General features: G+C 42.5%; 1 protein-coding gene across 1 annotated transcript in view; it reads left to right on the top strand.

The window, feature by feature from the left end:
- FAT4 (FAT atypical cadherin 4) overlaps positions 1-14,572 on the top strand; it is a 212,107-nt gene extending 197,535 nt beyond the window's left edge. The window contains exons 14-17 of the mRNA XM_061585097.1: positions 4,053-4,177; positions 5,175-5,392; positions 7,894-8,155; positions 12,493-14,572. Of these exons, the coding sequence (XP_061441081.1) occupies positions 4,053-4,177; positions 5,175-5,392; positions 7,894-8,155; positions 12,493-14,360 (2,473 nt within the window). The 3' untranslated portion in view covers positions 14,361-14,572. The remainder of the gene's footprint in view (positions 1-4,052; positions 4,178-5,174; positions 5,393-7,893; positions 8,156-12,492) is intronic.
- Positions 14,573-14,789: the final 217 nt, after the last annotated feature.

Below are 14,789 nucleotides of genomic sequence, written 5' to 3'. Positions count from 1 at the left end.
TTGGGGTTCTCCTAGAATCATCTCTGTCACTTGAGGCTCAGGTAGCCTCGGTGGCACGGAGTACCTTCTACCAACTCCGGTTGGTGGCCCAACTACATCCGTATCTGGACAGGGATAACCGGGCTTCAGTTGTCCATGCTCTGGTAACCTCCAAATTAGATTACTGCAATGCGCTCTACGTGGGGCTGCCTTTGAAGACGGTTTGGAAACTGCAGCTTGTGCAAAATGCAGTGGCCAGATTGGTAACAGGGACCAGACAGTCCGAATATATAAAACCGATTCTGGCCTACTTGCATTGGCTGCCTGTATGTTTCCGAGCTCAATTCAAGGTGCTGGTTTTGACCTATAAAGCCTTACACGGCTTAGGACCACAATACCTGATGGAACGCCTCTCTCGATACGAACCCACCCATACATTACGTTCAAGATCAAAGGCCCTCCTCCGGGTGCCTACTCCAAGGGCAGCTGGGAGACTGGCAACAAGGGAGAGGGCCTTCTCAGTGGTGCCCCCCAAATTATGGAATGATCTTGTTAATGAGGTGTGCCTGGCGCCAACACTGTTAGCTGTTCACGCCAGGTCAAGACTTTCCTCTTCTCCCAGGCATTTTAGCATGTGTTTTAAATTGTTTTAAATTTTTAAATTGTGTTTTAAATTGTTTTTAAAATATGTGTTTTAAATTGTATATTTGTTTTAATATTTTTGATTGCTGTAAACTGCCCAGAGAGCTTCGGCTATGGGGCGGTATACAAATGCAATAAATAAAATAAATAAATAAATAAATAGAGAGTTCAAAGTCTAAAAAGGGGGGGGACCCAGAGCCCTTTTGCTATTTTTCATCTGAGAGTTCTCATAATCTGTTGAAATTCATTAAAAATCAGCCATGTTCACAGAGAACCTGTAATCCTGTTACTGAGCTTGCCCCATACTCTGACCTTCATCTGACCTTCATCTTCTGCAGTTTAAAAGTTAAAAAATGCATGGCTGATTTTTAATTAATTTAATAAATTTTGCATTGAATTGAATGATAATGTCGGGCATGCTCAGTAAGAGTTCATTGTTCTAAAAGCCAGACTCACAGCTGCTTGGCTTGGCTAATCAGGGGGCCACACCCACACCAGACTTTGATTTCACGTGAGACCATCATGGCTTCCCTCAGAGAATCCTGGGAAGTGTAGTTTGTGAAGGGTGCTGAGAGTTGTTAGGAGACTCCTATTCCCCTGACAGAGCTCCAGTGGCTGGAATGGTTTAACAGTCAGGCCCTCTTCTGGCAATTGTAGCTCTGTGAAGGGAATAGGGCATCTCCTCAGAGGCACGTTACCAAATTCTTCCAAGCAACACAGGAAGTGGATTGGACTGTGAAAGACCAACCCAAATTGTGTTTGCATTTTGACCAATTTGTAGGGCAGTACAATATCTCAGAGAGGAGGTCAGGTCTCCTGCTCCCCTGGTGCATTCATTATAGCTGCCCAATTTCCCTGCTTTTTGAAGTTTGATAGAAATATCTGTTGGCTAGACATACAGGTTTTTTGCCTATTAGTAAATAACATTTAAGGTTGCCATCCTGTGCATCCTATACCTGGGAGCAAACCTCATTGAATACAGTGGGACTCACGGGTTTACCCAGCCTCATCGGTGAAAGTTCTTTGCCTGGGTCTTTCCCATGGAATCAGCTACCACTTGCAGAAAAGAGGCTTCCGCATAGTTACTGCATTAATGGCAGGAAGCAGCAAATGTTTTACAGCATTATAATGTCACACTTTGGGAAAAGGTGTTGGGATGATATATGATTTGAGATTGTGTGACTTTAGTCAAAGGGTTTATGTTTCTTCAAGAAGCTGAGCCCATTCCTCTTGAAAGGGTGGGGCACATTTTGAGGGTTTGAAGCAGGGTTGAACAGAGCAGCTTTATACTCACTATAAAATCATGCTAAATTTAAGAAAATAAGGTATCTTTTCTTCATCTAGTGTTCTTTGGTATGAGCTTTATGAATATAAACTCCAGTTTTTCTTTCATAATGTCTCATTTCAATTCCTGCCGATGGCCACATTCACACCAGACATTTATTCCACAGTAAATGGTCATGGCTTCCCCCAAAGCATCATGGGAAGTGTAGTTTGTGAAGGGTGCTGAGAATTGTTAGGAGACCCCTATTCTCATCACAGAGCTAGAGTGATTTAACAGTCATTTCCTCTTCCCAGAAAACTCTTGAGAATTGTAGCTCTATGAGGGGAACAGGAGTCTTCTGGCAGCTTTCAGCACCCTTCACAAAGTATACTTCCCAGGATTCTTTGAGGGAAGCCATGATTGTTTAAAGTGGAATAATAGTGAAATAAATGTCTAGTGTGAATGTGCCTTAAAGGTAACAAGCCCTATCCTACCCAGCCTCAGCTCAACATTCCACCATTCTGAAGGGAAAAGACATGAACTCTATTTTGAGAAGGTAGAAGAGGTGGGGCAAGGGAAGTGTCTAGGCAGCTATTAGCTTGTGAAGGGCTTGCTCAGTTGTTGCAAGAACCACAGTTTTATTGGGATGAGGACTAAGAACTAGTCCTGAGGACGATCTCAGCAGTTTTTTTCTGAAGTTACTCCTGGAGCTAGGTGTAAGAGGCTAGCCAATGACACTGTGAACAAGAAAAGTGTCTTGTAGTAGTAACAGAGAGGGTTTTACAGATAGCACCTGATAAATAAATAGCTCCTTTACTGCACATGGATTATTCAAACCCAGGAGACGTTGGTGGAGTTATCTTAGTGCAAATTAACTTGCAAATGAAACTATTAGGTCTCAATCAAAGTAGGCCCTCCCCTCTTAACCCTTATTCTAACCACTTTGCAAATCTGCCTGGAAGGCAGAAAAAAATGAAACACTAAGGGCTAGACCAAAAAAAAAGTCTGCAGTAGGAGGCCTTTCTCTGAGTCCTGGCACTGTTACTTAGCCTCAGTGTGTGACAATCTGGTGCCTGGCCCTTCCTGCTTTCTCATTCTTTCTCTCTCCCCATCTTCTTCTTCTTCAAGATGAGGTGAAGCTATCCTCTCCCTTTGGCAGTTTGTCAGGGAGTGCAGATTATTCCAAAACAGAGCTAGGAAAAGTTACTTTTTTGAACTACAACTCCCATCAGCCCAATCCAGTGGCCATGCTGGCTGGGGCTGATGGGAGTTGTAGTTCAAAAAAGTAATTTTTCCAAGCTCTGTTCCAAAAGACATGCTGCATACCGCTTAGGCATTATAGGTGTCAATGGACACAGGCACTAGTTGCATGTGTTGTCGGGCAGAGCTGTAGACCAGCCCTCTGGACACCAGTGTTGCTGCTGTTTACCTGGATGGGGTGGGGCGGCAGTGAGGCTGCACTGATGGAAGGGCTGACACCAATTTGTCACTCCCATCAGTGCAACTGCATGGCCGTGACATCATGGGTGTCCCCTCCTACCCCAGACCCGTCCAGGTAAGCAGTAGTAATACCAGTGTCAGGAGGGTGGCTCTGCAGCTCCATCCCACCATACACCCCACTACTAAGAATATAGGAAGCTGCCTTATACTGAGTCAGACCATTGGTCCCTCTTGCTCATTATGGTCTACACTGACTGGCAGCATCCTCTCTAAGAATTCAGGCAGGATTCTCTCCCAGCCCTACCTGGAGATGCCAGGAATTGAACCTGGGACCTTCTTCATGCAAAGCAGCTGCTCTACCACTGTGCTACGACCCTTCCCTTAGACAAAGGTCATGTCACAGGAAATAACATTTCTGATTTGGGAGATCTATGTTTTTAAATCTCTCTCAGCCAAGAAGCTCAGTGGGTGACCTTGGACTATCTGTCAACCTGCTATACCTCCCACAGTTGTTGTGAAAGGGAAGATCATATGGTGCCCTGATCTCCTTAGAGGAAGGTGGGATAATGTAAGAAATAAATAAACAATTGTGTTGTTATGTGCCTCCATGTCGATTTTGACTTATAGCGACCCTATGAATCAGCGACCTCCAATAGCATCTGTTATAAATCACCCTGTTCAGATTTTGTAAAATAATAAAACTATATAATGTTTTTTGTTTGTTTAGGTGCCCTAGGCTGGAAGGAACTTGTGCTATTAACCCTTGTCAACATGGTGGCACATGTGTGGATCACTGGTCTTGGCAACAGTGTCATTGCAATGAAGGATTGACTGGAAAACACTGTGAAAAATGTAAGCAGAGTGTTTCTTTCCCTCACCCCTTCTGCTTTTAACCTACATTTACATCTCACACAAGTGGCTTTGTGTTCTGCTTTACACATGGAAGAAATATGTCATGATTGCATTCATTGTAACAACAATTATGAAGCAAAATATCATGCTAGCCAACTCCACAAGGGATCAGCTAAATTTCAACAGAAACACATTATAAATAGAAATATAGATATTAAACCCAGCCAGTCACTTTCTGTTGCCTGCATATATTTTTAATCCATAATTGTGACTAGGTGTTTTGTTTTGTTTTCAAGTAAAAGATGTTTTCATCTTCACACTCAGGATTACTTGGCATGGAATAGAACGGAATTGCGGAGATACATTTCCCCTCTCATTATTGGAAAGGAAACTGGTTTACTTGTAAAACCAATTAAAACCCAGTCTTGATTTCTCAACATAGTCCGCTGGTAAGGATGGGGGAGAAATTCAATTCAGTTCGCATTTAAAGGCGAACCTACCTAATTCACACTTTCCAATATAGTGCACAAACCAAAACACAACCATCCTTCAAAATTCACACTTCTCCAAATTTTGCAATACAGTTCTCCAGCCAAGTAATATGTACAAAATGCATATATTAGGATAAAGCATGCATACAAATGCATATATTGGTGAAAAAAAGTTCAAAAATGAATTCTATTAGGGAAAATTGCTTTGCAAAAATGTGTATAGCAGGCAATACTGCATATAAAATATGGATATTAGGAGAAGTTCACTGATTAATTTTCATGAGGACTTTAAAAAAATTGCAAACTCTTGTAGAAATGTGAAGAACTGGATTTAAGATTGGAAAAATGAGAAAAGAAAGTGAAATTGACATATTCACCCATCCCTAGCTGCTGGTCTCTGTCTTTTTTTCAATGACCTCTGCATTCTTTATCGGGGGGGGGATGCCAAGAGATAGAATTGTGAGTGATGCAAGTTTAGTTTTTTAAACTTTTTTTCTTTATTCTAGATGTTACAGCTGACACTGCCTTGTCATTAGAAGGCAAAGGTCGTCTTGACTACCACATAAGCCAGAATAGGAAATGGGAATACGTTATGAGACGTAGCATTGGAAATGCTGTTTTGGAGCCTCAGAGTATGGATCGTATAGAAGTCAAATTCAGGACAAGGAGTAAAAGTGGAGTTTTAATTCATATACAGGAAAGCAGCAATTATACTACTGTGAAGGTAAGGCTGAGTGAATTTGATTGGGCTGCTTGCTATGGAAGTGGTCTTCATCTCTTCTGCATTCATCCAGTCTTTTCCTTTAGAAATACCAGAGCGTTGACTAGTGCTGGGCCCAACTCCAACTATCAAAAGGGCTGAATGATTTTGCTTCTAATCAGCTTTGTCTAGACTCCAAGTGCTGACTATTTGAATGGCAGCCGGAAGAATGTTTGTTGCATATGTTCTTAATGAAACATTGCACGCTAGAGTGAAATCTTTTCTCCGATTAACTTTTTCCTCCTCATTCAGACCTCCTATAAAATGTGACCACCAAGCTCAAATGCAGAACTCTTGTTTTTTAAAAAGGCATACCAGCACACACAACCCTGTCCTCAAATTAATTAAACCAAAATCCTTGGTTTTCTACCAGCTACAATCCTATAGATCAGGTTTGGAGAACCGTTGGCCCTCCAGATGCTGCTGAACTACAACTTCCATCATCCCTGGCTGTTTGTCATGCTTGCTGGGGCTGATGGGAGTTGTAGTTCAGCAACATCTGGAGGGCCAAAGGTTCCCCACGCCTGCTGTAGATCACAAGTGGAGAACCTGTGGCCCTCCACGTGTTGGACTCCAACTTCCATCAGCCCTAGCCAGCATGGCCAATGGTCAGGGATATTGAAAGCTGGAGTCTAACAACATCTGATGGGCCAATGGTTCCCCACTCCTCTTAGGAACAGTTAGCCAGAAGTCAGTGCCATTGAACTCATTTAGACATGTATATGATTGTACTGTACATTTCCTTGACTTCAGTTACAGTTGAGACCTTCTTGGAATCTTGGTGTCGTATTCTCTTCATAGCATAGATGCTGAAGTATCATTAAGCTTGTTCAAACACTGTACTCTACACATATTACACTTACACAAACAAGTGTTTGCATGAAAGACTGTACGCTTGTTGATTTGTACAGCTTAACTGCTGTGTATGCAGGTCCACAGACTGTACACTCATTGAACAGTACATGGGAATAACTGTATGAGTGTACACAGATTGTACACTCTTTGGATATAACATGAGAACTTTCCTATTACGACATAGTGAAATGGATGTCAAAGTATTTAGCTGCATCTTTTACACAAGAGAAAGCAGTGGAGCCAGTTTTTAGCACTGATTCAGTCAATTTAGTCATAAAGCTAAATGAGCAGAACAATAATACTGGCAAATGTCTTTATGGGATGGGTACAAGATCCAAGTTTTCTTGACTCCTTTAATTGTTCCCATTTTCTCCCTAGCCTATAAGAATCTGCAGTGTAAGACCACAGTTTTATGCTTCAGCCAACATTAATTTATCACTTTTATCTGGCTTCTCAGTCTCTCAAAGGTACACAGTTTCCAACACAAAAGCTTGCACTAGCAAGTTCTCAGGGTATTATCACACAATTTGCAATTAATACTGCTTTTTTTAGACAATCGGAATGCTAGCTTTTATTTGTATTTTCTCGGTCAGTGGATATCACAGCTATAGAAAGCCTGCAAAGGCAGAGGATGAACCTGTTAACAATGTGGCCTGGGAGGCAACAAATGAAGACTACATGTGAGCATGTGCACACATGGTGGAGGGGATAGGGAGCCGACTGAATAAGCACAGGCACCAGCAGCTTTAATCCAGCTAGCTGGAGCCCTGCACATATTGCATTCTACTCTGCTATTCCACAACTGTGCAGAATGCACTTCTACTCAGCCAGCTGTCAAGAGGCAGGGCAAGGGCCCCTGCAGCTCTCAGCCAAGCATCCAGTAGCCATGGCCTATGATCAACTGGGTATACAGGCTATTCGTAATGAGAGTGCATCAGGGTCTGTGTGACCACAGTCCGGTATCCTCTACAGTTTTTGTCCACATTATATTGCTTATAGAAGTCAGTTTTTAAAATGTGTGGATTAGCCTATGAGAGTCATATCTCTCTGTAAGGAGCGGGTTCATGTCATTGCTAACATGAATGTGGAAGCTGTGAAATCAGCCTTTCATCTTAAGAGATTGATCTTTCGCTGATGTAAAAAATACTTTTAACTACACAGTAGCTCCATCTCATCAAACCTCGCATGTTCTCATCAGTATTTCAACTAGCTTCTTAGCTGATAAGTATATAGCATTCAAGGAAATACACAGAGGACATTAAAGCCTGTATCACTGCCATTTCTGTTGTACCTAGATCATAGTACACAAAACATATAATTACTTTATATCCTGGTTTCACATCATGCTAAGCAAAACCATGGCTTAGTGCAATAGCACAAGTGTGTTGGCTCCCAGGGAGGAGATCATGGCCACTGTGCTTCTCCCTGGTTGTTTTGCAGCTGCACCATGCCAAGCTAAACTGTGGCTTGCTTAGTGAGAAGTCCAAACCCGGGCTTGTGCTTTGGCACTCTCTAGACTAACCATGAGCCGTAAACCAAAAACAAACCTTTGGCTAAGTGTGATGTGCGAACCAGGCCTATATATCAAAAATGTTCATATTTCCTTATAGATAAAAAGTGGCAAAGTACAGTATATCTCTGATGCTGGAATTGGTGGAAAGGTGGAGCGAAGCATTCCTGAAGTTTATGTTTCTGATGGCCATTGGCACACTCTCTTCATTGAAAAGAATGGAACGTCCACAGTATTAACAGTTGACAAGACCTACAGTAGAGACATCCTACATGAAACCCAAGACTTCGGAGGACTAAATGTCCTTACAGTTTCACTTGGTGGAATCCCACCTAACCAGGCCCCTAGAAGCAGTGATCCAGGTAAGAAAAAAAACCCCATAAATGTGCATACATATTTGGGCAATGTCACAAGTAGATCAATGCAATTTTCTGATTAAAAATTCACAGCTAACAGAATTAGCGTCACTCATTTAAAAATACTGAAGTGGTGAAGAATAGATTAGGCTATTTAAATTATGGGTTGTGTCCTAAACCATATATGATTGCTCCTTTTTGTCATTGTTCTCTATGGCATGATCAGGAGGCCAGTTCTATAGTTCTGAGCTCCATTTGTGGGGCACACAGGGTCAGATGCATCTGTCCCAATCACCACATAATCTCTGAGTAATGCTAGTATCTTGTGATAACACTAGCCACTTGTAATAGCATTCATACCTACCTAAAATCCTAGTAGAGGCAGGGCAAGACATAGCCCCACAGTTTGTAACCTTTAGGCCACCAAGCACATTCCTGCACCCAACTTTCCAAGTGACAAGTTTTTGTGGTGGAGGCGCACACTGTCCTGTTGAACTGGCATCAATTATGCTGCAGAGGTCCAATCTCCTGTGTTATGCTAAAGCACCTTATGAGGACCAACTTAGTCAGAACCTCACATAAAGGGAAACTGTTAAAAAAATTAGTTCCCTTTATGGATTAAGGCTGCATTCCAGTGAATGTCTACTCAGAAGTAAGCTCCATTGGGTTCAATGGGACTTACTCCCAAGTAGGTGTGTATTAGATTGCAACCTAAATCAGCAGTTTAGGTGTTAAGTGGATTTTTTATTTTTATTTTTTAAATGGACATGAATTTTAGTTACAGACACAGAGGGTGCTTTCACACTGCACTTTATTCCGTTATTCTGACGATTTATTTCCTATTAATTTGCGCATAAAATTTGAGCTTTCACATGACATAACAGGTAGCTCTGGAATTCTGGTGGAATGTAGTGGAAGTTTAGCGCTAAATTCTGCAATAAATGATACCTCAAAAATTCCGATAGCAAGACCAGGGACATGGAAGATTGCGGGAGTTTTGCGCTAGCTGCTGCTGCTCACGTGACAGCCATCCCAGCATGCAGTGTGTTCCCGCCCTTACCAACAGCCCTCCCAGCATGCAATGCGTTCCCGCCCTTACCAACGGCCCTCGTCGTGCCTCCCAGCCGATCCCAGCTGCTCCTGATAGAGGAGCCTGTGCTGCAGAGCCTCTGCTGCTGCGCCTCTCAGCTGATCGCGTTTGCGATCGCACCTCTTTCAACCCCCCACGCACTGAAAGAACAGGCCTCAAACCAGCTCATCTGGTGTCGTGTGAGGCTGAATGGAGGGGGGGAGAAAAACTGTGCTCTGTGTGAACGACTGTTGCGCAAAATGCCGGTATAACAGGTACTGCAGTGTGAAAGGGATTTTTTAAATATGGAACGAAGCACTACCTTTTTAATCTGGAAAACTAGCGCTATTAACCCCATGTGTGAAAGCACCCCAAGGCTAGCTAATCAGTAAGGTTTCAGAGAGAGCTCTTTATAATAAGAATCTTTCTAACTTAAAGGATTATCACCAGATAGAGTGACCTTGCCTGTTGTAAGTTCACACTTCACATTTTTTACTGCGTCCAATGAAAACAATGAAATCCAAATCAACTCAGTTGGTATGAGATGTGGTGTGAATGAAACCACATTAATGGCATTCACCATTCCTGACCTATTGCTGTGTATTGATTATGAAGTCAACATTGTAGTATGTGCATTGACAGGGAGACTGCTTGGACCAAAGGTAATGGAAGGGAGATGGAGAAGATGAAGTATTTTAATAAAATGGTGGATGTAGATGTTGACAAGTTACAGGAGTCTGGCCTGAAGGAGGGATACATGCTCCACAATCTTTTTTTCACACATTGTTTTCTTAATACTGGATTACACCGCATTTGACATGCCAAAAAAGTACGAAGGGAGGTATAAAAACTCTGTGTGAACTCGTACGTTCAAGATATCTGAAGAATAAAGAAAGCAAAAATAAATTTGTAACAAATGCAGAGATGTACAAATTATGGAGCAAAGTATACACAATCCAGTGAAAATATATTGTGGGCATTTTTCCAGTTCCGTAATAAAAAGATACTATAGTAACCACCTTTTATATCACTCTGCTGGTCCCTGGGCCTTTCTGAAATGCCTTCTGAAATCTAGAGATGCTTTACTTCTTCATTTTATTTATACATTCAGAAGAAAAGAAAGAGCTGTTGGCCTTTTTTCAATTGAAAATTGATTTTTCAACTTCAAAAGAACTAGGACAAATGGAGGGAAAACATTTACATGTCTGTAGAAGATGTCATTTGGCAAACTGTCACTCTGGGTCTTCGGCTGTAGCTTTTAACAAAGAAACATCTTCTACTTTTAGGGGGGTTAACTTGTACATTCTTTTAAAAAATGTATTCAGCATAGCAACGTGCATTATATTCAGACAAATTCCAATCCAAAGTGGGCTGCTTCAGACAAACGTGGGGCTTGTTTGAGCTAAAACAGGATCTCTACAAAGTGCCCGAAGCAGGGAACTCTAAAGTGATTCAGGATGATTCTGATATCCGGATGTTTAAAGAACTGTGTAGACACTGTAAAATTGAAACATTTCTCCCAAGCTTGCCATGTAAGGAAAATAATAATGTGGATAATGGGGAGAGCTTCTTTTGTGACTGACAGGACTAGCTTCTGATCAGAAAGAACATTTGATCAGAGCTCTCCAAGCACAGTGCTTTGGAGATGTATCACCTTGTTCTTGTTTGTTGTGTGCTGTTTGCTAGTTCTGCCAGTGGTGCTTGCATGGAAGGGGACAGGAGAAAGACAACAAGGTCAATGTGGTGCAAACACTGGCAGAGCCAATCAGGTGCTCCTGTTGGTGCATTTGCAACATGCCAACCTCAACACTGCCTCCCCTTCTGCCTTCCAGTAAACAGCAGCATGTGACCGACTGGAAGTCAGGTAAGCGGTACCGCCCCAACTACACTGTGTGGTGCTGCACAGTGCCCACATGCAAAGGAATCCCCATAGCACATAACAGAGCTTTGTTCCCTTGCCATGATGTGCACATGCAGGCATATGCTTGTATAGGTACAGCATTTGCAAAGACACCATACCATATTTTTACTATTTCCTGGCACGTGTGTGTGAGGGGGTTAGTGTTGTGTTGTGTCCTATGAGGATCTCTCTGTGCATGGTGCTGTGCGTACAGTGGATTGAGCTCACAGTATTCAAAATAGTTTGATGATGATGAAAATAAACTTCATGACCACTGAAGTTTTCTTTCTGAAAAAGTTAAGCCTATAAGAATGTAGCTGCTTACTGAAACATAGACATCAGTCTTTAAGGAACTTAGTCTGGAACAGTCCAGTTAAAATAAATTGCACTGTTTCTTACTTTGCAGTTTAAGAGCTGTAGCCTTAATGCATTTGCTTTCCCATTATGTACCCCAAAACAGTGATATTTGGGGGGAGCGAGGGAGTTGTGAGATGAATACATTTCATCAGTCGGTTGGTAGGTCACAACACATTTTCATGTTCTCAGGCTACTATCACAACAATCTCCAAAGTTCAAAGTTCAGATGTAATCTAGTCACTGGCTTGACAGAAATATGCCTGTTGCAAGTGCCCCTTTTAGCCTACAGGGTTTTGTTTTCATCTCAGTTTTGTTGCCAAACTTCTGAATGCAGTCAGCCATTAAGGAGAAAATGTGTGTGAAGAAACTCTGTGATCTGTGTAAAATGTAGCAAAAGTTTTAGAAACTTTGACTAAAGATGCAGTCCTAAACTGCTGGGGAATTCAGTCAACATAAGTGGAAATCATAATGTAACTATACAAAAACAAAGCAAAACTGAGGGTGTGATCTTCTCAAAAGTAGGCAGTTTTAAATCCAATGGAAGAGAACAAGTCCATCAGGAGAGTCTTCAGTGGGAGAGATTGAGGCTGCAGTCCTATACCCACTTACCTGGGAATATGCATCATTGAATTCAACAGAATGTACATCCTCCAGAGAGTCAGTGCACTGTAGTGCTTAGAGTTTTGGACTGGAACCTGAGAGAGCAGAGTACAGATCCCTACTTGATAATGAAGTTCACTGGGTGACCTTGGGCTAGTCACGACTCTCACCCTAACCTACCACACATGGTTGTTATGAGGGTAAAATCAGGAGGAGAAGTACCATGTTTGTACTTCACCTTAAGCTCCTTGGAGGAAAGGTGATATGTAAATATAATAATAAATAAAATAAATCCAAATAACCAGATATATGCTTGCACATTGGGAGGGAGGAGGGGAGAGCTAATTTTTCTCAAATATGCTACATAGTTTCAAAATCTTTCTGTTTTATTTTATTTATTTATTTCTGTTTTCCTAGATTTTGATGGCTGCATTGCCTACCTTAAGTATGGTGAAGAAAGTCTTCCCTTCACCGGAAAGCACAGCCTTGCCACTATCTCCAAGACAGACCGTTCTGTGAAGATTGGCTGCCGTGGGCCCAACATCTGTGCTAGCAATCCCTGTGGGGGAGAATTGATGTGCCTTAACCAGTGGTATACGTATAGGTGTGTGCCACCCGGAGCCTGTGCCTCCAACCCCTGCCAGAATGGCGGCAGCTGCGAACCTGGAGAAAGGTCTGGATTTACCTGCAGCTGCCCAGAATCTTACACTGGAAGAACGTGCGAGGCAATGGTGGCTTGCCTTGGTATCGTGTGTCCCCAGGGACATGTATGCAAGGGAGGGCTGCATGGAGTCCATGAGTGTGTCCTTCAGCCGTACCCAGCTGGGCTCTCTTTGCCCTTCTGGGCTGTCCCTGCTATTGTTGGCAGCTGTGCTACCCTGCTGGCCTTGCTCGTGCTGAGCTTGATCCTGTGCAATCAATGCAAGGGAAAGAAGGCAAAAGTGCCCAAAGAGGAAAAGAAAACAAAGGAAAAGAAAAAGAAGGGGAGTGAGAATGATGCTTTTGATGACCCTGATAACATCCCACCCTACGGTGATGATATGACAATCAGGAAGCAGCCTGAAGGAAACCCGAAGCCTGATATAATTGAGAGAGAAAACCCTTACCTCATCTTTGAGGAGACTGACATACCACACAATACAGAAACTATCCCCAGTGCTCCTCTAGCTTCCCCTGAACCTGAGATAGAGCATTATGACATAGACAATGCAAGCAGCATAGCTCCTTCAGATGCAGATATAATTCAGCATTATAAGCAGTTCCGGAGTCACACGCCTAAATTCTCCATCCAGAGGCACAGTCCGTTGGGGTTTGCGAGGCAGTCACCTATGCCCCTGGGAGCAAGCAGCTTAACCTACCAACCTTCATATGGTCAAGGTCTAAGGACAACTTCCTTAAGTCACTCCGCATGCCCGACGCCCAACCATCTTTCTCGTCACAGCCCTGCTCCATTTTCCAAATCATCAACTTTCTACAGAAATAGCCCAGCAAGGGAAATGCATCTTTCAATAAGAGAAGGGAGCCCTTTGGAAATGCACAGTGATGTCTGCCAAACAGGCATTTTTAACTATCCCACTAGACTCGGGAGAAGAAGCAAGAGTCCTCAAATGATGGTAACTCATACTTCCAGGCCAGGAAGTCGTTTAAAGCAACCAATAGGACAGATTCCACTGGAGAGTGGTCCTCCTGTGGGTCTTTCCATTGAAGAGGTGGAGAGGCTTAACACACCGCGTCCTAGAAATCCAAGCATCTGCAGTGCTGACCATGGAAGGTCTTCTTCTGAGGAGGACTGCAGAAGGCCACTGTCAAGAACAAGGAATCCAGCTGATGGCATTCCAGCTCCAGAATCATCATCTGACAGTGATTCCCATGACTCTTTTACATGTTCTGAGATGGAGTATGACAGGGAAAAGCCCGTGGTGTACACTTCCAGAATGCCCAAATTATCTCAAGTTAATGAGTCAGATGCAGATGATGAGGACAATTATGGTGCTAGGCTGAAGCCTAGAAGATACCCAGGCCGCAGAGGAGAGGGTGGTGGGCCTGTGGGTGCTCAAGCAACTGTACCCAGCATTCATGAGAATACGTCACCTTTAAGACTTGGGCAACAAGGAGGGAACTTCAACTGGGACAACCTTTTAAACTGGGGTCCGGGATTTGGGCATTATGTGGATGTTTTTAAAGATCTGGCATCGCTTCCAGAAAAGGCAACAACAAACGTGAATGAAGAGAGCAAAAATGGTACAACACAACCAAAAGATGGGGAAGTCGAACAGTATGTATAGAACTTCATACTGACATTGTCAAAATGCAAACGCATGGAACGCTTTCAAGCTATTCTATCGTTGTAGATAAGAGCAGGGCAGATTTTTTCTTCTTTCTTTTTTTTTACCCAGGGCCAGTTGTTAGGACACATTTTAAAAATAATCACCATTATGCTGCTGAAAAGGACAAATACTTTTTTTTGTTTAATTTAATTGGGATTGGTTGAATTTGTTTCTCTCTGCATGCATTATATTTCCAAACAAGTTATTTGGCATGCAGCATTTGGAAAGAATTTTCTATATTCCATGTTTGGTTTTGTGATTTTTAAATTAATAATGATAGGTTCTAAATATGGACCCAAGACTGTTTATTGTGAAGAATGTGCTTGTATCCAATTTTAATACATTGTTCTGAAATGCAAGAATATCAAGTATGTTGTTTTTGTCACG

Source organism: Rhineura floridana, chromosome 9 (assembly GCF_030035675.1).
Source record: "Rhineura floridana isolate rRhiFlo1 chromosome 9, rRhiFlo1.hap2, whole genome shotgun sequence".
In the NCBI taxonomy this organism is placed as follows: domain Eukaryota; kingdom Metazoa; phylum Chordata; class Lepidosauria; order Squamata; family Rhineuridae; genus Rhineura; species Rhineura floridana.
Note: the sequence above shows the minus strand (reverse complement) of the source record. Positions and strands in the feature narration are given on the sequence as shown.